Consider the following 23974-nt stretch of genomic DNA (forward strand, 5'->3'; position numbering starts at 1 on the left):
AGACAGCTGGTTGCTACGGGCATTTCCCAGCCTTGCGCTGCTCTTCATAAAGTGCACACAGCTCTGCGCTATTGTTAAGATGACAATAGGAAGACATGGTCATTGTTGACTCTTTTGTTTCAGGGCCAGATTTAAACAGTGTCCTCTTCAGGGACTTTTTTTTCCTTAAGGGTCAATAATCTTCAAACCAACGTGAACACGTTTAATAGGTTAACCCTTTGCGTCGCTGGCCGTTCTTGTAGCAAAAAGGGGTTAAATGTAGGTGCTTGGTACTTGGGACGTTAAAAAATTATAAGTTGTTCATGTTTTAAAACTTGTATGTTTCCATGGTAACCAAATGCTTGGGAGGGTCGTTTTAATGATCTAATCCAGGGGTGGCCAACGCCAGTCCGCAAGGGCCAATAACAGGTCAGGTTTGCAGGATATCTCTGCTTCAGCAAGCTGAAGACTGAGTCACTGATTGAGCCACCTGTGCTGAAGCAGGGACTGATTGAGCCACCTGTGCTGAAGCAGGGATATCCTTAAAACCACACCTGTTGGTGGCCCTTGAGCACTGGACGTGGCCTCCCCTGATCTACATTGGCTATTTGAGGGCCTTCAAATCTACAGTTAAATTGGCAATACCAGCTGCCTCTCTTTCCTCCTGTGCTTGTAAATGGCCAGGCCGCCATTAATGAGAGAGATACAAAGGAACAGTTTCTGATAAGGCTCTCTGTAGAATGGCTCATGTATTCATGTTGCACAGGAAGCAAATAAGTAACTATTGAAGATTGAATCCGTCTGAGGAAGCCCCTCTGATACATTAAAGATATCACTTCTATTAGTTCAGTTTGGTGCCGAGATACATTTCTCGTCTAATACCTGCGAGAGCATTCTTATGTGCCAGGAACTACACATAATATGTGATCATGGGATTTTAATAATGCATTAAGCTGCCATTGTAATATATAGTCATAGGGAAAAGCAGCACATCATATTTGAGGTTGCCTGCTGTCTGCATCCCTTAGAATGAACCATAAAAAGTATTACAATCAACCATAAAAAGGTAATAAAAACAACCATAAACCGTAATAAAATACTTATTTAATCAGTGTATGGAAAAACAGGAGTGAAAATAATATGTATTTCAGTATATAAACTCCTGAAACAAACACAAGCAGATCTGTCTTGCTACAGAAAACATCAAATTAAAGAATTTCTGTAGACAGTAGATTGGCACAATTAATAAGTGGGCATTTTAACATTTCAATTCAGATGCACTTTATTAATTGAAGCTCTTTGCAGCCAGAGAGGCCTTCCAACACATTGCATGCCTCTCTGGTAGCAAAGAGGGTAATGTGCTGCATTGTACCATGGTGCTGAGTACCACCTTCTCTGTAGAGAAAAATTCTGGAAGCATGGAAATTGACGGCAAATAGGAACCACCTGACTAACCTCATCTGCCCACTCTCCTCTCCGCTGGGAAAGCTAACGCTTTGCTAGATTCAGTTGTTTATTTCCTATTTAGGATATCCTTATGTTTATAGCAAATATATTTACATTCCATTACTATACAAGCCTCTACCACCTCTGCTGGGCGGCGGTCCATGAATGTACCACCCTTTCCACGCAGAAGTAGTTCCTCACAGTTCCCCTGAGTGTCTGCCACCCTGCTGCTTCAGAGAATGGCATCTTGTTCAGAGTGGGCCCAGCCCAGAACCCCTTCTCATACTTTGCCCTCTTGCATTCCAGCATCATTAGACAAGGGCGTTATTACTGTAACTGCTTCGAGCCCCAATCAACACGTAGAAGTAATAGAGATTAAAAACGTAAATTCGCAAAAGCCGAGTAAATGGCCTTCAACAAACGCAGTCTCACAGTCAGTAGTGATACACAGGGGGTTACGTTCCCCTTTCGCTGAATCCTGGAGATTGCTCATGGCTCCTAGTCTTCAAATCTAACTTTAAATGGTGGCACTGCCAGACACATGCACAGTTTCCGCCGAGTCTGGCTGAAGTCTGCCTTGGAAAGCTTTGTGGAGAAACAAAAGTTCTTAGAGATTTTTCCCCCTTGCTACCATGTGAAGTCCTGTTTCCTGGAAGTAGGCTGTGGAATTGCCTGGTGCTGAAGGACAGCGAATGCTCGGATACATCGTTCCAGCGGCCTCTTCTGGTGAGGGATAGGAAGTGCATGCGAGAGGTGCCAAGCTGAGTCCAACGACACACCGAGCAGTGTGCGAGACTGTTTTAGTGTCTGCATCCAATCATTAGGACGTTTGCAAGGATACGTTGGTACTGTAGTACAGACCGCTGGCATGTGTCATGTTGTGAGATGTAAATAAAGGAAATAAAGGAGTATGCTGCACACCACAATGAAAAAAATATACATACAGTCTACCGGTGCTGCTGGTTCAAGGAGTACCTGTCAGAGTAATTCCAGGGCAATACTCAGGAAAAGAAGGATCCAACGCTCTACTGTTTTGATTGTAATGCTAATTTGTTTGTGCCACACAACGTTTCGACCTAAATAGGTCTTTCTCAAATGCCTAGTCACTTGAGAAAGACCTATTTAGGTCAAAACGTCATGTTGTGAGATTACATTATTTCAGCGACTGCAGATTTGGACCAAAATGAGGGTTGTTAATAGGTGTAATTGTACACAAAATATAGACTTTCAAATAATTTAAGACATCAGTAAGGGACACAATGGGAGCACCTATCAGAGAACAAGTAACACCAGGGATGGGGGACAGGCTGTGACATGGGTGCTGGTAGAGAAATGTAAGGAAGTGCTTTTGTATTGAAATAATAACTAGACTGGATCACGTAAGATGCATGGAACAGCAGTAGTTGTGTGGGTCTATTATAGGCAAATTGGCCTAGACCAGGGGTGGCCAACTCCTGTCCTCAAGCAACAGGTCAGGTTGTCACTGATTCAGCACAGGTGGCTCAATCCTGATCCATTGATTGAGCCACCTGTGCTGAATCAGGGATATCCTGTTGGTGACGCTTGAGGACTGGGGTCCTTTTTCAGTATAGTGCGATGTTAAGGAGGTACAGTAGTCATTTTCAATCACTTACACAGTAGTGCTGTGTTGTTAACGCCCCTGATCCGCACCTTAATGAGTAAGAACTTGTGTAATAAATGAGAAGATTAGATAAACCAAATGGCCTTTATCTATCTCAATCTCAAGAACTGTAATTAGGGTCCTTTAAATGGTATCCCAACCTACAGTAGACCTTGCAATTCTTCAAGACCAATACTAGGCACCAGAAGCTGGTGCAACTCGCAGGTCTGTGACATTCCCAAGAGTTGTCCCACTGAAGCCACGTTAATTTCGGGATGAATTCAGTAGAAATCTAAACGGGCCTCGTTCCTCTGACTTTCCCAGGGAAGTTCAAGCTGCTGGACCAGGACAGGGATGTGCGTGAGCCGGTGCAGTACTTCAGCAGCGTGGAGGAGGTGGCCAGCGTTTTTCCCGACCGTATCTTTGTCATGGAAGCCATCACATTCAGCGTCAAGGTCAGCATTTGTGGGCTCAATCCTTTGCGGTGACAGGGGGGGGGATGAGAAAGCCACGTTGTATGGGATTTCCTTTCCAACCTAAGGCCAATAGCATGCAGACATAGCATCATGTTATGTGTGAGGATCAATATTTCAGGGTGCACTCATCACTAAACACAAGAGATGTTACTAGGTTGAACTTGATGGACGTATGTCTTTTTTGAACCTCATCTACTATGTGACTTCACTTTTGGGAGGTGCTCGCAAAGAATGGCCATATCCGTTAAAGGCTTGCCATCCTTCACTGTGCTGTTGAGTTGCATAGAATTATGTTTTTGGTTACATGTGAAATATTGTCAGGGGCACCCAAGTAAATCCAGATTCAAACCAAACCCCCTGACTAATGTCTGCTAGTCCTTTCATAACACACCCTGTATGCCGGTATATAAAATAGCCACAGCGCCTTGTTTTCATTTTGTGCCGGAGTTTCACTGGAAGAAAGACATGGTAACCAGGTAAGGATAAGCTGCAGGAACCAGGATGCATTATCTGCCGGAATTCTAAATGAACACATTCCAGATCTTGAGATTTATATCTGGGCAAGTATTAACCAACCAGTAGAAAGATGTTATTTGTAGTAAGTATCTCTGTTCAAAACTAGGGTGTCCTGTCTCAAACTTTTCCAGTTCCAGTACTGGAGCCAAAGTTTAAAAAAAAACCTAAATGGACTTTTCAAAGTAACCAATATGAATTGGATTGTACCCCAGGACGACAATGATACATCGGTAATTATTTAGCATCACCTTTAGGCTGCTATGATTAGGGAAAGACTGATGCATATAAATAGCATCAGGCTTATCACAGCTGTTTGCTTTCATTGTTAACTATTTGTTTGATAAACCTGGTGCTGTTTTCATGGACCATCTAGTTTTGAACCAGAGGAATTTGGTAAAAAAAGCCCCAGAATGTCACCGAAATTTGAATGAAATCAACAGCACTGCTTAAAATAAATGGGTGTGCTCTTGTATTCATGCATTGTAACAGAACATTCTTCACAGCATATCATCCGTTGTGTAATATAATAGAAAGGTAGAATTGTTGTGTGCATAGAACCAGCTAACACATGCCCTTTAGGTAAAGGAAATAGTGAATGCTATTCATTAATATTCTACAGATAGTTGGGATCAGGTTTTAGTTGGAGGGTTTCGAGCTGTGGAGAGTTATACCTTCCGACTCTCGGACAGGCTCCTTATTAAAGTTGCATGCCAACTCACATCTTCATTTTCCAGATCTACTGTACTGACAGCTTTTTGAAGTCCAGGCTTTGAGAGTCAGACATTTCAATCCAGATTGCTAGTATTCATAACAAATCAAGGGTTTAAAACAGGCCTGCGCAACTCCAGTCCTCGAGGGCCGCAAACAGGCAGATTTCAGGATATCCCTACTTCAGCACAGCTGGCTCAATTAGTGGCTCAGTCATACTGACTCTAAAACAATGTTTCCCAACCTGGGGGACGGTTCCCGTAGTAGAGCTGGAGTGGCTCAGAAGGTGAGCCCATAGATAGGAGGGACACACACGATAGGAGATGATAGGTAATAAAGAAAGTGGCAAATTCAAGGAAAGGCATTGAGGGACAAAGAGGAGGAACACAGGGAGTCGGAAAATCACAGAGCAAGAAAGTAGTTTTTCTTTAGTAACCCAAATAACATATTTCACGAAGTGTAATCCTTATTCTTTCAAATTAGATTTTTGTGGGGCCACAGTAAGTCTCGGTCATCTTTCTTTTTTTGCACTGAACACCGAATGGGAGTCCCAAACAAGTGCTGGTAATGGAGCGCAATTAAAATAGGTTGGGGAACAACTGATTTAAAATATGACATGAAGTGAAAGCTTGATACGTTCTGCTGAGTGAACTCTCTCTCATTTTCAGGTGGTCTCTGGGGAGTTCAGTGAGGACAGCGAGGTCTACAACTTTACCTTGCATGCCGGAGATGAGTTGACCCTCATGGGCCAGGCGGAAATCCTGTGCGCCAAGACGGTAAAGGAGAAGTCTCGTTTCAACACTATTCTGAGGAAGCTGGGCAAGACAGGAACCACGGGCAAGCAGGTGAAGGGCAAGATGCCTTGCTTGATCTGCATGAACCACCGCACCAACGAGAGCCTCAGCCTTCCCTTCCAGTGTAAGGGCAGCTTCAGCACCCGCAGCCCCTTGGAGCTACAGATGCAGGAGGGTGAGCACACCATTCGGAGCATCATTGAGAAGGTGCGGCTGCCTGTCAATGTGGTTGTACCAACCCGTCCCACCCGCAACGCTTATGACCTTCATGTCATTCGAGAGGGTCATCGCTATAAGCTGGTGAGCATCATCTCCAAAACGGTGGTGTTGTGTTGCCTCCTGCGCAAGGAGGAAGTGAGCCCCTTCCACTTCCTGCTTCTCACGGACATGCCACGCTTCTCGCTCCCTGAGGGTCTTCTCTGTGGGGACCCCCACTTCGACAAGCTGGTGAGAGACTGCTCCCTCTTCTGCCAGGAGCAGCGCTTCAACCCGGACGAGTACTCCAAGGCCGTCCGGGAAGCCAAAACGGACTTTGCAGAGGAGTGTGCCAGCCCCCGAAAGATACGTGTCTGCCTGCAGGGCTTCTCTGCTGGCTCTATCAACTACACCCGTGAGCAGCTCAGTCAGGGACTACAGCGCCTCTCGTTGTGTGTGTACAGCGGGACACTCCCAGAAGATCCCAGCCCGCAGGATTGCCGGGAGGCTCTTCACCACGGGATGGGATCTTCTTCTGATACCTCGGATTTGGACCAGGAATACATGACTCCAGATTGGGTGGAATCTGATTTCAGGACTCAGGAGCAGTTGGAGATTCCGTATGAGGAGCTTTGGACCAACCAGAACTCTGAGAATTACTCCAAGCCCAGCAACAAGCCCGTTGGCTTGGAGTGCGGGAACAAGACGCAGCAGGACCTGATCTCCTTTGTGACTTCTTCTCCTCCTCCCTCCGAGGGGAAAGCAAGTTCACCACCTACACCAGCCTTAGCTGGAGAGCAGACACGGACAGAGCCGCCTCCACCAGTGCCCCCAAAATCTGAAGCAGTAAGTTCACAAGACCTGGCAGAGTTTTGTAAAGATAACGTTACGTGTTATAACATCCCCTTATATAATGTGTGTAGCGTGCAACTCTTCCCCAACTCCTCTACTTGACACTCCCCAAATCACAAGCAGGGACATACAGTATGGAGCAGGATTATGGGACCTTATTCTGCTACAAGGGATAATCATGGCCCAAACAACTCCCCCCAATAAATTCATCCTACCTGCCTCTGTCTGTCTACGCATGTGAATGTCACTTTCATTTCTATTGATTCTTTAGTGATTTGAGGCTTATTCCCACATCCACAATTTATTAAAAGGTTCGTGCATCATCAATGATGGGAGCCATATTTCCTAAGTAATCGTAATCCATGAGGCATATCACCTCGCAGTAGGACAACTTGAACCAAGTGAATCGACTATAAAGTGTGATGGCTTAACACTGCCTAGTAAGTAAGGGTTCCCGAGTTACACTGTGATAAGCAACATGCTTCTGTATAAAGGAATAGTAAGTATGACTATACACTCCCAACCAATGTATTCAAACAACTGAAACCCCCCAAAAAAACAATGAAGACATATAGCATTTATTAGACCATTGTTCTTAAAATACAGTGTGTAAAATCCCATATACAGGTGCGCCGATGAGTATTCTAAAACTGGCAGTCCCATTCAGTTTGTGTCCCATTCAGTTTGAGTCCCATTCAGTTTGAATGGGACTGCCAGGACCCCCGCTGTTAATCCAATGGGCCATTAGTCTGTCTGCAGAAATGTCACTGAAATGTTGCAGCATGAACTCAGCATGTACCCAGCATGTACCCAGCATGTACCCAGCATGTACCCAGCATGTACCCAGCATGTACCCAGCATGTACCCAGCATGTACCTGGGTCTTGTTGGTGATTGCCCCAGAGTTGTTTTAGAATACTCGTTGGCACTACAGTAGTTGGGCATTCGTCCATCAGTCATACAGTTTAATGCATCCATAATCTGGCACAATCAGGCAGCTAAATAACAGCCTAAGAATGCATTAAAGTCTAGCTGCATGATAGATGGACTGATGCCAAACTAGCATTAAATATGGTATTTAGATGTTGTGTTTGTATGAGACAGCGTTATAAGAGACATTTATTTTTAAGATGGATAAATTAACAAATGACATGGTTTACAAAGCTGTTTTATGGCAGAACCATGGTTAGTAGATGTTGCCCTTAATGCACACATATTAGCTGCAGGACATCCAGCAACGGGTTGGTACTGTGGCACCCCTCTATTTGATGGTTCTCGGGTTATTGATCCCGGCTTTGGGCTTTATTATTGTCTCTTACCAATTATTACAGCTACTGACAACACTATATACCCAAATGCCCTCTAAACCCCTTCAAGCACTGGTAGAAGGGAAGGGCGCTGCTGGTGGGTTTTACATGACAAGTGGACAGATGCAGGTGGGACAAGAACTGCACACACTCAACATGTCAGATCTGACATACTCTACTGTCATCTTATTTTGTTAGAAGGAGCGGCTCAGTGAGTAAAGACACTGACTGGCACTGAGTGTGAAGCAGGGGAACCTGGGAGAAGGAGTGGCTCAGTGAGTAAAGACACTGACTGGCACTGAGTGTGAAGAAGGGGAACCTGGGAGAAGGAGTGGCTCAGTGAGTAAAGACACTGACTGGCACTGAGTGTGAAGCAGGGGAACCTGGGAGAAGGAGCGGCTCAGTGAGTAAAGACACTGACTGGCACTGAGTGTGAAGCAGGGGAACCTGGGAGAAGGAGCGGCTCAGTGAGTAAAGACACTGACTGGCACTGAGTGGGAAGCAGGGGAACCTGGGAGAAGGAGCGGCTCAGTGAGTAAAGACACTGACTGGCACTGAGTGTGAAGCAGGGGAACCTGGGAGAAGGAGCGGCTCAGTGAGTAAAGACACTGACTGGCACTGAGTGTGAAGCAGGGGAACCTGGGAGGAGTGGCTCAGTGAGTAAAGACACTGACTGGCACTGAGTGTGAAGCAGGGGAACCTGGGAGAAGGAGCAGCTCAGTGAGTAAAGACACTGACTGGCACTGAGTGTGAAGCAGGGGAACCTGGGAGGAGTGGCTCAGTGAGTAAAGACACTGACTGGCACTGAGTGTGAAGCAGGGGAACCTGGGAGAAGGAGCAGCTCAGTGAGTAAAGACACTGACTGGCACTGAGTGTGAAGCAGGGGAACCTGGGAGGAGTGGCTCAGTGAGTAAAGACACTCACTGGCACTGAGTGTGAAGCAGGGGAACCTGGGAGAAGGAGCAGCTCAGTGAGTATAGACACTGACTGGCACTGAGTGTGAAGCAGGGGAGCCTGGGAGGAGGAGCGGCTCAGTGAGTAAAGACACTGACTGGCACAGAGTGTGAAGCAGGGGAGCCTGGGAGAAGGAGCGGCTCAGTGAGTAAAGACACTGACTGGCACTGAGTGTGAAGCAGGGGAACCTGGGAGAAGGAGCGGCTCAGTGAGTAAAGACACTGACTGGCACTGAGTGTGAAGCAGGGGAACCTGGGAGAAGGAGCGGCTCAGTGAGTAAAGACACTGACTGGCACTGACTGTGATGCAGGGGAACCTGGGAGAAGGAGCGGCTCAGTGAGTAAAGACACTGACTGGCACTGAGTGGGAAGCAGGGGAACCTGGGAGAAGGAGCTGCTCAGTGAGTAAAGACACTGACTGGCACTAAGTGTGAAGCAGGGGAACCTGGGAGAAGGAGCGGCTCAGTGAGTAAAGACACTGACTGGCACTGAGTGTGAAGCAGGGGAACCTGGGAGAAGGAGCAGCTCAGTGAGTATAGACACTGACTGGCACTGAGTGTGAAGCAGGGGAACCTGGGAGAAGGAGCAGCTCAGTGAGTATAGACACTGACTGGCACTGAGTGTGAAGCAGGGGAACCTGGGAGAAGGAGCAGCTCAGTGAGTAATGACACTGACTGGCACTGAGTGTGAAGCAGGGGAACCTGGGAGAAGGGGCAGCTCAGTGAGTATAGACACTGACTGGCACTGAGTGTGAAGCAGGGGAGCCTGGGAGGAGGAGCGGCTCAGTGAGTAAAGACACTGACTGGCACAGAGTGTGAAGCAGGGGAGCCTGGGAGAAGGAGCGGCTCAGTGAGTAAAGACACTGACTGGCACTGAGTGTGAAGCAGGGGAACCTGGGAGAAGGAGCGGCTCAGTGAGTAAAGACACTGACTGGCACTGAGTGTGAAGCAGGGGAACCTGGGAGAAGGAGCGGCTCAGTGAGTAAAGACACTGACTGGCACTGACTGTGATGCAGGGGAACCTGGGAGAAGGAGCGGCTCAGTGAGTAAAGACACTGACTGGCACTGAGTGGGAAGCAGGGGAACCTGGGAGAAGGAGCTGCTCAGTGAGTAAAGACACTGACTGGCACTAAGTGTGAAGCAGGGGAACCTGGGAGAAGGAGCGGCTCAGTGAGTAAAGACACTGACTGGCACTGAGTGTGAAGCAGGGGAACCTGGGAGAAGGAGCAACTCAGTGAGTATAGACACTGACTGGCACTGAGTGTGAAGCAGGGGAACCTGGGAGAAGGAGCAGCTCAGTGAGTATAGACACTGACTGGCACTGAGTGTGAAGCAGGGGAACCTGGGAGAAGGAGCAGCTCAGTGAGTATAGACACTGACTGGCACTGAGTGTGAAGCAGGGGAACCTGGGAGAAGGAGCAGCTCAGTGAGTATAGACACTGACTGGCACTGAGTGTGAAGCAGGGGAGCCTGGGAGAAGGAGCGGCTCAGTGAGTAAAGACACTGACTGGCACTGAGTGTGAAGCAGGGGAACCTGGTTAAATTCCCGGCATTGGCTCCTTGTGACCTTGGGCAAGTCACTTTATCTCCCTGTGCCTCAGGCACCAAAATCATAGATTGTAAGCTCCACGGGGCAGGGACGGTGTCTGCAAATTGTCTCTGTAAAGTGCTATGTAAAACTAGCAGCGCTATACAAGAGCAAACTATTATTATTAAACAAAGTTTTGGGTGCTTTAGATTTTTCCAATATGTTTTGTTACATTTACTCCAAATGTAGCTTTCGAACCACATATATTTAAATGTATGTATGTATATCTTTATTTATATAGCGCCCACAATAGTGTGCTCAGTGCTTTGCAAAAACAATACAGTACAGGGAAGTATAACACAATAAGCACAACAAAGTTAGTCAATAGGAAAGGGAATCCTTTGCCCCGGAGAGCTTACAATCTAAGGGGAATGTTGGGAGAGTTACAGAGACAGCAGGTGAGGGAATAAGTGCTGTAGATGGCAGTGCTTGGCCACAATGGCCAATGGTAAGAGTGAGTGTGGGTGTGGCACGGTAGCCATGATTCCAGGCTATTGGGATGCTTCATTTAAAAGGTCTGTTTTAAGGTTTATCTTGAAGGTGAGGAGAGAAGGTGCTTGTTGTATAACAAGTCTGAGGGAGTTCCATGGGTAAGGTGCAGTGAGGGTAAAAGGTTTAAGGTGAGAGAGAGCTGTCGAGGTGAAAGGGGTGGAAAGGAGACAGTTATTGGTAGAGCACAGGAGACAAGCAGAAAGGAACAGATGAGTGGGGAGCCTTGAAGGTAAGGACGAGAAATTTCTAGGTGATCCAAAATGTGATGGTAGGCCAGGGGAGGGATTTAAGGAGGAGATACTGTTTTGGAAAAAAGTGAAAATATTCTAGCAGCTGAAATTTGGATTGATTGCGAGGGAAAAAGTTGTGAGGCCGGGAGGCCTGTTAGCAGTACAGCATGTTACAATAATCCAAATGGGAGAGGATACGGGCACGCAAATCTGTGAATCTACCACTTACTCAAACGTGCAGGCCGATAAAACAAGGTATATTAGGGAAGATTAGTTTATAATAGAGTATAGTAGATTGTTGTTTTATGATTTTTTTAAAGTTTCAATTTATTTGTAGCCACTTTGCAAATGTCGGCTGTAGTATAATCTACAAGTTCTTTACGTTATAGTAGCCGTGTTGGTCCTTGAGAACTGTAGATGTTTCGATAGCTCTGAACAGTAAAATGAAACTATGAAGAGCACTAATGTTAGTCCCCCAAATAGTATCACAAGCTACAATGAATAAAATGCAGACATAAAACTACAGAAAGCAAAATAACCAATACCACACAATATACCATTCATACTGTATTTGATAGAGACTAGGTAAAAACTAATACCTGAGTATAATCATAAAGAGAGTACCTTTCATACCCAGTCCTGATATGGGATTCAATCTAAGTGGGTGATCCCATTGACGTGTTTGGTTTGTAACAGGGAGATCACCTCGATAATGAGAACCTCATCGTGTCTTCCTGTGTCTCGAGCAGCAACATATAGGCAAGGACTATATGCTATATAGGGGGAAATAGTGTTACTATTGGAGTGATCCCATAAAAAATGTATGCTGTAAGAAAGAGATTGTGGTGAACACAAGGGACTTCAGAGCTATGCCACTATTTGTTATTTGTACCTAGCAGTCCTGCATGTACTATGAGGTCCACTCTTCTATCTATTAACCCTCTCTACAGCAGGAGAGGCCAACTCCATTCCTCAAGTGCCACAAACCGGTCAGGTTTTCAGGATATCCCTGCTTCAGCACAGGTGGCTCACTGTTGGACTGCACCACCTGTGCTGAAGCAGGGATATCCTGAAAACCTGACCTGTTGGTGGCCCTCGAGGACGGTAGTTGCCCCCCCCCTCTCTATAGTAACACCACTGTCACCATAGCAACAGGACGAGGCTGTAGAAAAAGTCCAGTAATGTAGCAGTCTGGTAACAGGGTGCTGCTAGGGCTTCTGGGTATATTTAGGATGCAGTTTTATTAGTGGTCTAGGCTTTTGCCCATTAAGCTCCATGAGTCAGAGACCAATGTGGACTTGTAGGTTAAATAGACTCCTATTTGTTCTTAATCCAGATTTGGGGGTTTAACTTTGGTTGGGGGACGTCTGCGAAATGTGAAATACTGGGGAACATTTGCAAATAATAATTTTTGGGAAATTGTGCAAATTAGGGAGGTGCCTTCTTAATTGGCAAACTGTTGAGAAACTATAACGTTGGTTCAACAGTAGAAAAATGAACCAACTCAGTGCAGAACATCAGAAATGAGCAGCACGGAAAGGATTTACACTAAGTGGCACTGCAAAGAAACACAACCTCTTATCTCCATGTCCCTCTCTCACGCTCCTTAGATCCAATATCTTCCTTTATGGCCAAATATTTCTTCCTCCTTTCCCCTGGTCTCCTTCTCCCCCACACTGGCCATTGGCCATAGTCCAGTATCTTATCCTGCTTATCCTGGGTTCTAGTCCCTATGGCTTCCCTTTCTATTGAGCAGTTAGACACATCACACAATGGGAATCTTCAGTTCATCTGTCACAGGAGACCAGGTTATTTACACCTTGTACCAGGATCAGTCATTGAGCAAAACAAGGTAATGAAATAAATTATAATTTATTCGGCATAAATTCGCTTACACACAATGGAACACAAAATACAGACAACAAGACACACTTACTTTGGGACTGGGGTCGACAACTAGACTTTCCTAGGTGCAGGGAACTCTTTGGGAGAGTTTTGACCCTGACCGGGACTTAGCCCGAAATGTCCTGGAACCCAAATCGGCATAAAGTTCTATACGCCACCGCTACGTTCTCTTCTGAGAACTTGGTCCCTCCTGACCGCGAGTTATTCCAAATCTCCTGGAACTCAAATCAGCATAAAATCCCAGCCACGTCCGGTACGTTCGATTCTGAGAACTTGGGCGAAAAATGCTGGACTTAGTCTCTGGCGGGCAGGCTTTTCAGGATCGAAATCGAAGCCGGTTGCTCTGCTATTCACGCAGAAGCAACTCTCAAGAGCCCATCCACGCTCTTACTACAGGAAACTCAAAATCTGATTGGCTCGCAGGTTATTATAGTATTTTCTGTTTCATTCACAAAACTGAGCAGCCAATCAACACTTGGGAACTTTCCCAAGCAGCCAATCAGAGCCAAGTGGCTAGAAAAGCCAGGTCAGCAGGAAATTTGAAATAGCCAAGAGACATGCACAAGCCAGCTACCTCTCTCCCTGGCAATCTCAATGCCACCCGCTGGGCAGGTCCCACTGGGTCTGGCAGAACAAGTGGCATCCCGGAGGACTGCTATTGATCTCCGGACCTGGTACTCCGCCTTTTATTTCTATCTGCCTTATTCCCCATACACTTCACCGGTGGCTCAGTTTGGACTCTCAGAGTCCTCTATCCCCCCTCCCCCCCCAACCTTATATACGGTTGGGACACCCACAAACCCTATACTGGTTGTGGATCACCTTAGCACTAGCTGGGGTACTGTGACGATAGCTTTGTAACAGGCTATTAATAATACACACCAAATATCACTGGGTTGAACTGGACGAGGCTTAGATATGATAAAATATAATTTATTCCTTGAAAAAGGTGAACACAACAAGATATACAAATAACAAACAAAATATAGCACTTACTTAAAGGTTAGGACAAGAAAGCCATCAGGATACAGGATGAGCCATTTCTTCCATAATTCAGGTTCAGATGTAGACATCACAGCAATACATGAAGATCATGAGGACCCTACATGAAGACATTTGAGTAAGGGCTGACTCAGGTTTAAATACCATTTCAGCCCCCTCTCTTACAACCAAGGCACCAAGCTGGCTAGAAAAATCTCTTTGAAGGAGATTTTGGCTTCCCTTGTAAGTGTGAAGACCGACACTTAAAAACACTCAGTCCCTTTGTTCCTGCCCTTAGTATAAACAATCAGGACAGTTAGCTTTTGATCACCGGGCTATGTTAATTCCTCAGGATGTCCTTCCTGCCCTATTTAGCATAGCAGATGGAGTCTGCATTTTTCAGAGCAGATCCAAAATCCCAGATACACTTTAATACCTACACATATTACAATACCCAGTTCTGGTAGGTCCAGTGGGTCCAAACTATCCAGACCTTAATGCCGGAAGTGGTACACTATAGGGTCCAAGGTTCAGCCTGCTGTGACCTTCGGAACCAGAGTTATACGAATACCACATAAACCGTTTCATATTTTATTATAAAAATCTCCGCTAAAAAGAAATCTCAGCTTTTCACTAAATCCCCATTGAAAACAACGGGCTCCGCTGCCATGGGTTTCAATGGAGCAACTCCGCCATTGTAGTCAGTTTCCCGCCATTATGGAGCCATTATGGAGTTTCCCGCCATAGACTTTCAATGTAGAAAAAGCCGCCATTGAAGTCTATGAGAAAATCCACAAATCTTTACATTTGCCCACACTCCGTCTGGTTGGTCTGAGAGGGCTGGGAAGGGGCACGCATTAAAGCCGGAACCTTGGCTACATGCCACCAAAATCCCATCCCTCTGGTCATTCCAGAACCGGAGATATGGACTTACATTTTTCAGCATTTTACACTTAGTCGTTTTTATGCCACGCGGCTTTTCCCCATTGGAATCAATGGCTGGCGCCGCCATAGACAATGCATGGTGCACACCGCCATTAGATTCAATGGTGCGACCCTCCTTCTCCACTTGACCCTTTACGGGGGTCCCTCATTCCCGAACCCGGTGGGGGTCGTGTGTGGGGGTCCCTAGGGGCTAGGGGCAAAAATAATTTTATTCCCAGGGGCCCTAGAACTTAAGATTCCCACGCCAATTGTCTTTGAACTTGACCAAAGTGATTAAACTCTTTTCAAAGACATTGTATCCGCTTTTGCGGTCTGCGGTTTGGATGGCTGCCAACCTGTTCCTCGAGGCCGGCGTTGAGGAATCTCCATTGAAGTCAATGAGCCCATTGACTTACAATGGGAAACCGCCACTCCTCCTCTCGGACGCCACCTGCTGGTCGTCGCTGGAAAACAGGTCCAAAACCGCTACTTCTGCCATTGGAACACATGGAGCTGCAATGGCGGCCTATGGAAGGCTGCAAAATGGAGCCTGAAAAGGCAGGAAAAGGGAACAAAGGGCTATAATCACTAAACTAACATTAACCCCTTCCTTCCCGCATCAATCCTAGTGTATGTGTGAGTGCAAACACCAGGATAACACAATACATTTCAACAGGGGAATAAACATTTGGATACTGAAGCAAGGCAAAAACACATTACTGGACCTCAGTCCAGTTAACCCCTTGCTTCCCAGGTGAGAGTAGAGGGTGGCCAAATGGGGGTAACCCCTTTAATCCCGGGCCAAATCCTCTCTATCATGACAGGTACCTCCTTTAACCTAAGGATTCCCTCAGCTACAGGGATACCTATTCATCCCTGAAGCCTCATTCTCCTTTCTGTGCTGTGCTGAAGCAGGGTACCCTAGTGGTGAGTCGTGCTTACATTTCCAAGGGGAGGTATTGCCAGGACAATGTGCCTACATGTATCCGAGAGTCAGGCATGATTCCCAGATACATTTATGGGGGAATCGACAACTCCGGACCCCAACCTCCTGGGCACATTCTGTTAACTGATCCTCCACAAAACCCCCCTACAGTAGCAATCCCGAAATTTTGAATCTAGAAACCCAGAAACCTAGAAACTCCTACCCTAGCAATCCCCGCTTGCTGGCACGCCCGGAAACTCAAACCTCGCTCGCTGGCACGCCCGGAAGCTCACCCCCTAGCAATCCCCGCTCGCTGGCACACCCGGAAACTCCTACCCTAGCAATCCCCGCTCGCTGGCACACCCGGAAACTCACAACCCAGCAATCCCTGCTCGTTGGCACGCCCGGAAACTCATACCCTAGCTATCCTTGCTCGCTGGCACGCCCGGAAACTCATACCCTAGCTATCCTTGCTCGCTGGCACGCCCGGAAACTCACACCCTAGCAAACCCCGCTCGCTGGCACGCCCAGAAACTCACACCCTAGCAATCCCCGCTCGCTGGCACACCCGGAAACTCACAACCCAGCAATCCCTGCTCGCTGGCACGCCTGGAAACTCATTCCCTAGCAATCCCCGCTCGCTGGCACGCCCGGAAACTCATACCCTAGCTATCCTTGCTCACTGGCACGCCCGGAAACTCACACCCTAGCAATCCCCGCTCGCTGGCACGCCCGGAAACTCACACCCTAGCAATCCCCGCTCGCTGGCACACCCGGAAACTCCTATCCTAGCAATCCCTGCTCGCTGGCACGCCCGGAAACTCACACCCTAGCAATCCCCGCTCGCTGGCACACCCGGAAACTCCTACCCTAGCAATCCCTGCTCGCTGGCACGCCCGGAAACTCACACCCTAGCAATCCCCGCTCGCTGGCACACCCGGAAACTCCTACCCTAGCAATCCCCGCTCGCTGGCACGCCCGGAAACTCATACCCTAGCAATCCCCGCTCGCTGGCACGGCCGGAAACTCACACCCTAGCAATCCCCGCTCGCTGGCACACCCGGAAACTCCTACCCTAGCAATCCCCGCTCGCTGGCACACCCGTAAACTCACACCCTAGCAATCCCTGCTCGCTGGCACACCCGGAAACTCACACCCTAGCAATCCCCGCTCGCTGGCACGCCCGGAAACTCACACCCTAGCAATCCCTGCTCGCTGGCACACCTGGAAACTCATTCCCTAGCAATCCCTGCTCTCTGGCACGCCCGGAAACTCACACCCTAGCAATCCCCGCTCTCTGACATGCCCGGTAACTCACACCCTAGCAATCCCTGCTCGCTGGCACACCCGGAAACTCACACCCTAGCAATCCTCGCTCGCTGGCACGCCCGGAAACTCACACCCTAGCAATCCCTGCTCGCTGGCACACCCGGAAACTCACACCCTAGCAATCCCTGCTCGCTGGCACGCCCGGAAACTCACACCCTAGCAATCCCTGCTCTCTGACATGCCCGGAAACTCACGCCCTAGCAATCCCTGCTCGCTGGCACGCCCGGAAAGGGAAAAACACAAAAAATGCTTTTAATACATACAGTATAACACAGTGATACAATGTTATTGGGTCCAAGAGCTGACTCTCTGGGACCCTTATACACAGGGCAGGGGTACCCAAAACGGGCTTGACCTTTATTAAAGAGCCTGGTTACCCCCTCCCGTCACACCCGTCCACTGGAAATGCTGGAGCTCCCAACTTGTACATAGGCTATTAGGGCGACTGATAGGTGCATCAGGGTGGTCACTCTCCCCTATGGAGACAAGTAATGTATATAAATGGGGTGTAGGGATGAAAATCGGGATTACATCCTTTACTATGAGTGGTGGGAGAGATGCCATTCTCTGTCGGGCAAGTAGTGACCCTCAAACACCCCGTTAACAGGAAATTACTGTTTTACAATGGATAAAATATACAGTCAAAGGGATCCTCTTGGAAATAATCAATTTGGTCAGAAAGGTGGGTTATAAGGATAGGTGGGCAATGGAGTATGAGTAATAAAATGTGCAGGGGTGGCCACCTCAAGTAATCAAAAGCCACCAACAGGTCAGAGTTTCAGGATATCCCTGCTTCAGCACAGGTGGCTCAATCAAAGGCAGGTGACTGAGCCACCTGTGCAAAAGCAGGGATATCCTGAAAGCCTGACTTGTTGGTGGCCCTTGAGGACTGGAGTTGGCCACGAGCGCAGGAGAAGAGAAGTTGTCCGCCTTGAAGCCAGTTCCCATCTATCCTTGCTTCCGTTGTCTCTGATCATTAGAGATGTTTACTCTGGTTTGTGTCTTGCAGGTGAGGGAAGAATGTCGCCTTCTCAATGCACCTCCTGTTCCCCCACGTGATGGGAGGCCCTTCGTCTCCTCTAGCCCACCTGTCCCTCCTCGGCTCCCAAAGGCTCATCTTCCACCATCCCACTCGCCCAGTCCCAGCCTGTCGTACTACTCATCTGGTCTCCATGACATGTGAGTCACAGCACGACTGTCACCTCGTTCTCTCTACACATTATACAACTGGGCCCAATTACTATACATTCGGTATCTTAAATGTGTACCTAATGCACACAGAAGGGTGCTGCACACATTTTGCTATTGGATAGAAAACCTTTTCATTATAAGAAAACATTATTACATATATATATATATATATATAAATATTGTTATTGTTTTGTAATCAGATCTATAGCTTTTCTCTATATTTATTTACTTATAAAATGTTTTACCAGGCAGTAATACATTGAGAGTTACCTCTCGTTTTCACATATGTCCTGGGCACAGACTTATAAAGACTATACACTGTTACACATTATAACGTTATATCTGATATACAGTACCATATCGATATTTACATTTATAGCAACTCTATTCGTGAGAAGCTGTTCACGATTGTGAATGGCCTGTCAAGAAGTTAGCTGGCAATATTTGGCAATAAGAATCACCGTTTAGTGAACATGAGCATATGCTTTTTAAGCCCTAGCTTAATTCAGCCCTAGGATCTTCATGAAGACTTGAAAATGCAAAGATGTGGTGGTCTGCATCGTGGTTATCAAAGCTTCATACAGCAAAGTTTCATTCAACTCTAACTGAATAAAATACAAAAGTCCCAAAAAGGGGGTGTTGTGAATACTTTAAGGAAATCAATGGTTACATGGACACTTGAAAAATACTCTTTTACAAACACCTGATATAGCAACTGAATAATGATCTGTAAGGTTTTAAAATTTAAAATAAAAAAACAAAAAAAACATATTGGCAGTCTTGTGACGACTGACTTTGCCCAGAGATGACAGTGTTTCGCCACATGATAACACAAGATGAATTCCTTGCAGGAATCACAATAGCCTAAAAGATTTGGCCAAATCATCTTGTAGGTTTGTTACAGGTTGGGATACATCATAATGACTTAACGTACAAAAACCCTACAAATGGAAATCTCTAGTTTGGGAGACTGTAGACATCCAGCAACAGGATGAAGCATAGTTCCAGGTTCATAACGAATGCTCGCTAATTATAGTCACAATCTACGTCTGCAGCTTAATCACTGTATTATGTCTGCCTCTTTTGTGTCTAAAGCCCTCTCCCATGTACAACCTCTCACTGACTGCCCCGCACCTGTGGAATGCCCTTCTCCTCAATATCCGAATAGCACCCTCTCTATCCACCTTTAAGGCCTATCTTAAAACACATCTCTTTAATTAAGCATTTGGGTAGCTCCCTTGGCTAGTACTATACATCTCATATGTATTTACCATATGAGGTTATGGGATATATTAAGGCAATCAATGTACCATGAGTGTGGAACGTGCTTTAAAAGCTCATTGAGAATGGTGCCTCATTGGATTGACTTTGTAAACTCTTAATTGAATTGCGGGTTAAATGGATGAGAGGCGCCCAATAGATAGAAGAGATTGAATAAATATGGATGGCTTATTGGCCGATCATGTTACACACCGGAGCCCACAATTTCCCAAAAGAACACACGACAGTGAGGTGGACAGGTTTGCTGACCTTACAAAATCCAAGCGGACCCCATAGTTCTTATAAAATAAATGGTTCCTGATAACATAGCAACATTTCAGTGCAATATATTGACTTCCCTGATTACCGTACCAAAGAGTTGATAGAAACATTCGTTGGCCAAGTCTTGTGAAGGTCATACATACATAAAGAAGAACTTGAGCATGATATAAAGTTCTGAATATCCGTTCTTATTCTGGTACATATAAGAGGATAAAGAAAGGGTGGTGAAGGAAGGGAAGGTGAGGACAAGCTCATGGTGTACATTCCCAGGCTGACTTTCGGTACTTCTATCTTAGTGGCCTGTGCATCAAACTCTTCCTTAGAGTCGAAGGGGCAGACCCGCAGAAGTCCATAATGTTTGCGCTAATAACGCTCGTTACTGAAATTGGGAACGGACGTTATTTTTCTTCATTTTAACGGGTATCCTCAAAGCTAATGAGAGACAAAAATAGCGCCTGCTCATAAAAGTGGCGGCGCTGTTAACGGTGATGATCATGTCTCAGAGCCGTGTTCTCCATTACACTGCGCATGCGCATTGGTCAAACTTAAAGGCGCGTTATTAACGCAGGCGATAAAGACTCATTACTCGTGCGTTACCAAAAGCTCATTCAAATCTTGTTATAATATTGAGAAATGTAACATTTTAATACTTATTAACTTTTTCCATCATTTATTGTGTCCTTCATTTATTTTAATTGTACATTAATATTTTTTTTAATAATAATTGATACTGTTGCTATTAATGTAAGTATGGATATAATATACATTATTGTACACTCATACTTTATAGTGTAATTATTACATTATATATACCATATTAGTTCACACAAACATCACTTTAACCACTAAAGCCCATAATATAGCTAATGATGTTTCAGACATTTATATGATCCATAATATATATATTTGTATGACATATGAAACTTTTTATAATGAAAGGGTTAAGTCCTCCATGCATTACATCGCTTTTAGGCTATTCCCACAAATAACGCAATAATAATGAGCGTTTGGATGTTGGCAAGAACATGTTTTGTAAATTCTTCAATATGGCCACGTTATTCCCATGCGCTACCGGTAACGGAGGTCCGAGGATCGGCGTTGTTGGGTACCAGGCTCATCACCATACGATTTGCATATGATTAGGCAAAATGTCCGTAAAACTGTATACACGTGATACGCGTTACGGATACCGATACGTAAAATGGCGATGACGTAACGCTAAAAATGTAACGCACTTCTGAGGATCTACCCCAAAGTGTTTGGCTTCAGCTTCACCTTGTGACCTGTACATCAGATTTGTGGCAAATGTCAATAGTAGGATCTGGGGATAATTAACACGACACACACAATATAATGGGATATTTCACGTTATGTATCTTTGCTGGTCATTTTCTGCCATTTTTGTGCATCAAAAACTCTTAAGTCGCAGGTGGCTTTAATTTTTCTGGGTAATAATAATCCCTGCATGACATTTGATTAACCCTTTTGCTGCACTGTGTTGGACCCTCTCTCAGAAAAAGGTTAAACTATTTTCGACATGTGCAGTAATGCAGCCATCAGAAGGAAATGAGGGAGTGTGTCAAAGCAAACTCTTTGCTGCCCAATTCAGCTTCTTCTTTTGTTGTCCCCACAGATCAGGAACTCGCAGTGCGAACTGCTCTCCATCGCCAGACTCCTACTCTCTGTACTGTTATCCTTGCACATGGGGGGACTGCAAGGCTGGGGACTCGTCCAACCGCCAGCTGTCGGGAAGCATGGCCTCCACTGCTCCGGCCACTCAGACATCCTGGTCAGACTCTTGGGCTTATGCGGACACAGGTCCAAGTGTGGCCAGTGGTCGATCCACTCCTCTGCTGAGTGCAGACACCACTATTAAGACTTACTATAGCTGCCCCAGGCTGAAGCCACCTCACACTCAGAAACGCTTTGCCCCCTTTGGAGCCTTGAATCCTTTTGCCAACCCGGCCTTCTCTTCCACCCCTTCAGCCTCCGGGGAGTGGTTGGATCCCATTGAGCACCAGAAATCCACCTCTTCCTGTGCCTCAGAAGCCCTTGACCCCTTTGAGGTGAGCAACATACAGAGTACCTCTCCAGACTCTGTCTCCATTGGATCAGAGCTGCGATACATGCCGGAGTCCATCTTTAAAGCGGGTGGAATGGCTACCTGTCCTACACCTCCACCCCGGCCCACCAAGGGATTTGAGACTGAGAATATTGTGATCAGGAGCACGTCCCCACTCTCACCTACTATTTTGAGGGGGGCAGAAGGAGGCATCACTAGAGTTTATCTCACTCAAGGAGTAATTGAGGTCCCACCTATGTCCTCCAGAAGTAATTTGGATTCTTCATCTCCTCATGCACCAGGCATGCCCAGGCCTAACAGAGATGGACAGGCCTGGCACCCTCCAGCCGACCTGTCAACTCTGTCGGTCGAGGAGGTCTCACGGTGCCTGCGGTTCATCGGCCTCTCTGAGGATGTGGTGACCTTCTTTGTGCGGGAACGTATTGACGGTAGCATCTTCGTGCAGCTGACAGAGGAGATCCTGTCTGATGACTTCAAGCTCACAAAGCTCCAGGTGAAGAAGATAATGCAGTTCATTAAAGGCTGGAGGCCGAAGATATAACTAAAAACTATTGGGGACTCATGGCTAATCCAACACACTTGCCTAGATGGACCAATTGAGAACATTTGTTGGTGCTCTCAGGCCTTTTACACAGGGTTACACCCATAAACATACTCCTCACCTATCCCTTATTTCATGGGATATCTCTGTTTTTAACTAACCCTTAGACCCCCTCAAAGATACACATGGCACAATTTGCACAAAATGTAACATTATACTCATGTCAACCACTTCTCTGTCGGATGGAAGCACTGAAATATAATGGGGGCTATGTATCAAACCCAATATTGCCATAGAACACGCTTCTTTCAGAGTTAATGCATTAAAATATTTTGCTCCTCTTTTCTCCTCCTCGGACCTTAATTGGGATTTTAGGAGTGAATATGTAAAAGGTGTTAGGGATGGGACCTCTTAACATGGGGTGTGTCATTGTTTATTTGTTTACAGTTCACATCTTTCCCTTTTATCTGCTGCAAAAATCTCCGCCAGGTCTCGGGTGACCTAAATACAGAAGCCGGAGCTCAGCTGTAATGATACTGACCTTGAAGACGCAGAACCAGCTTGGAATGTCACATTGGGCATGTCACTTTGCCTCCAGCACCAAAAAATATGATTGCAAGTTCTTTAGGGAAGGGATTCATTGTTCCTGCAGAATTCTATGTTCATAGTAAACACTATTTAAGATACAAATATTATTAATTATTATTATAAATACCCCTGAGGCACAATTAACTAATGTCTCAAATTAAAAAGATGCCCTTCCCATGAGCCTCATACGTAGCCCCCCGTGTGCTCAATGTTCCCATCATGCACTGCAAAGTCTCCTGTAACTAAATGAATGGAGAGATGTAGCAGTTTCAGGTTTACCACTAGGTGTAACGTTCTGTGTGATTGATTACTGTGGTACGTCAGGCTTCTTTCACACCAGTATCCTCATCACAAAAGCAAAAAATCCAACCATCCAAAGGACTGAACAACCCAGCGATAAGAAACATTGGCTCGGCTGTGTTCTGCCTCTAACTTATTTTCCCTCATTAATTCAACGACCACAGCTGCACATTCCTGGCTCCCCAGGTAGAGGAGGGGGTTTCAGGTAGAGAGGGGGTTTCGGGTAGGGAGGGGGTTTCAGGAAGGGAGGGGGTTTCAGGTAGGGAGGGGGTTTCGGGTAGGGAGGGGGTTTCAGGAAGGGAGGGGGTTTCAGGTAGAGGAGCGGGTTTCAGGAAGGGAGGGGGTTTCAGGAAGGGAGGGGGTTTCAGGTAGAGGAGAGGGTTTCAGGTAGGGAGGGGGTTTCAGTAAGGGAGGGGGTTTCAGGAAGGGAGGGGGTTTCAGGTAGAGGAGCGGGTTTCAGGAAGGGAGGGGGTTTCAGGTAGAGGAGGGGGTTTCAGGTAGAGGAGCGGG

General features: G+C 46.4%; 2 protein-coding genes across 2 annotated transcripts in view; both read left to right on the plus strand.

The window, feature by feature from the left end:
• LOC142491846 (uncharacterized) overlaps positions 1-2107 on the plus strand; it is a 32255-nt gene extending 30148 nt beyond the window's left edge. The window contains exons 3-4 of the mRNA XM_075594663.1: positions 1732-1808; positions 1928-2107. Coding sequence (XP_075450778.1) covers positions 1732-1808; positions 1928-2107 — 257 coding nt within the window. The remainder of the gene's footprint in view (positions 1-1731; positions 1809-1927) is intronic.
• GAREM2 (GRB2 associated regulator of MAPK1 subtype 2) overlaps positions 1-22950 on the plus strand; it is a 131946-nt gene extending 108996 nt beyond the window's left edge. The window contains exons 3-6 of the mRNA XM_075595345.1: positions 3371-3501; positions 5415-6581; positions 18229-18398; positions 21586-22950. Coding sequence (XP_075451460.1) covers positions 3371-3501; positions 5415-6581; positions 18229-18398; positions 21586-22576 — 2459 coding nt within the window. The 3' untranslated portion in view covers positions 22577-22950. The remainder of the gene's footprint in view (positions 1-3370; positions 3502-5414; positions 6582-18228; positions 18399-21585) is intronic.
• Positions 22951-23974: the final 1024 nt, after the last annotated feature.

This window comes from Ascaphus truei, chromosome 4 (genome assembly GCF_040206685.1).
Source record: "Ascaphus truei isolate aAscTru1 chromosome 4, aAscTru1.hap1, whole genome shotgun sequence".
NCBI lineage: Eukaryota > Metazoa > Chordata > Amphibia > Anura > Ascaphidae > Ascaphus > Ascaphus truei.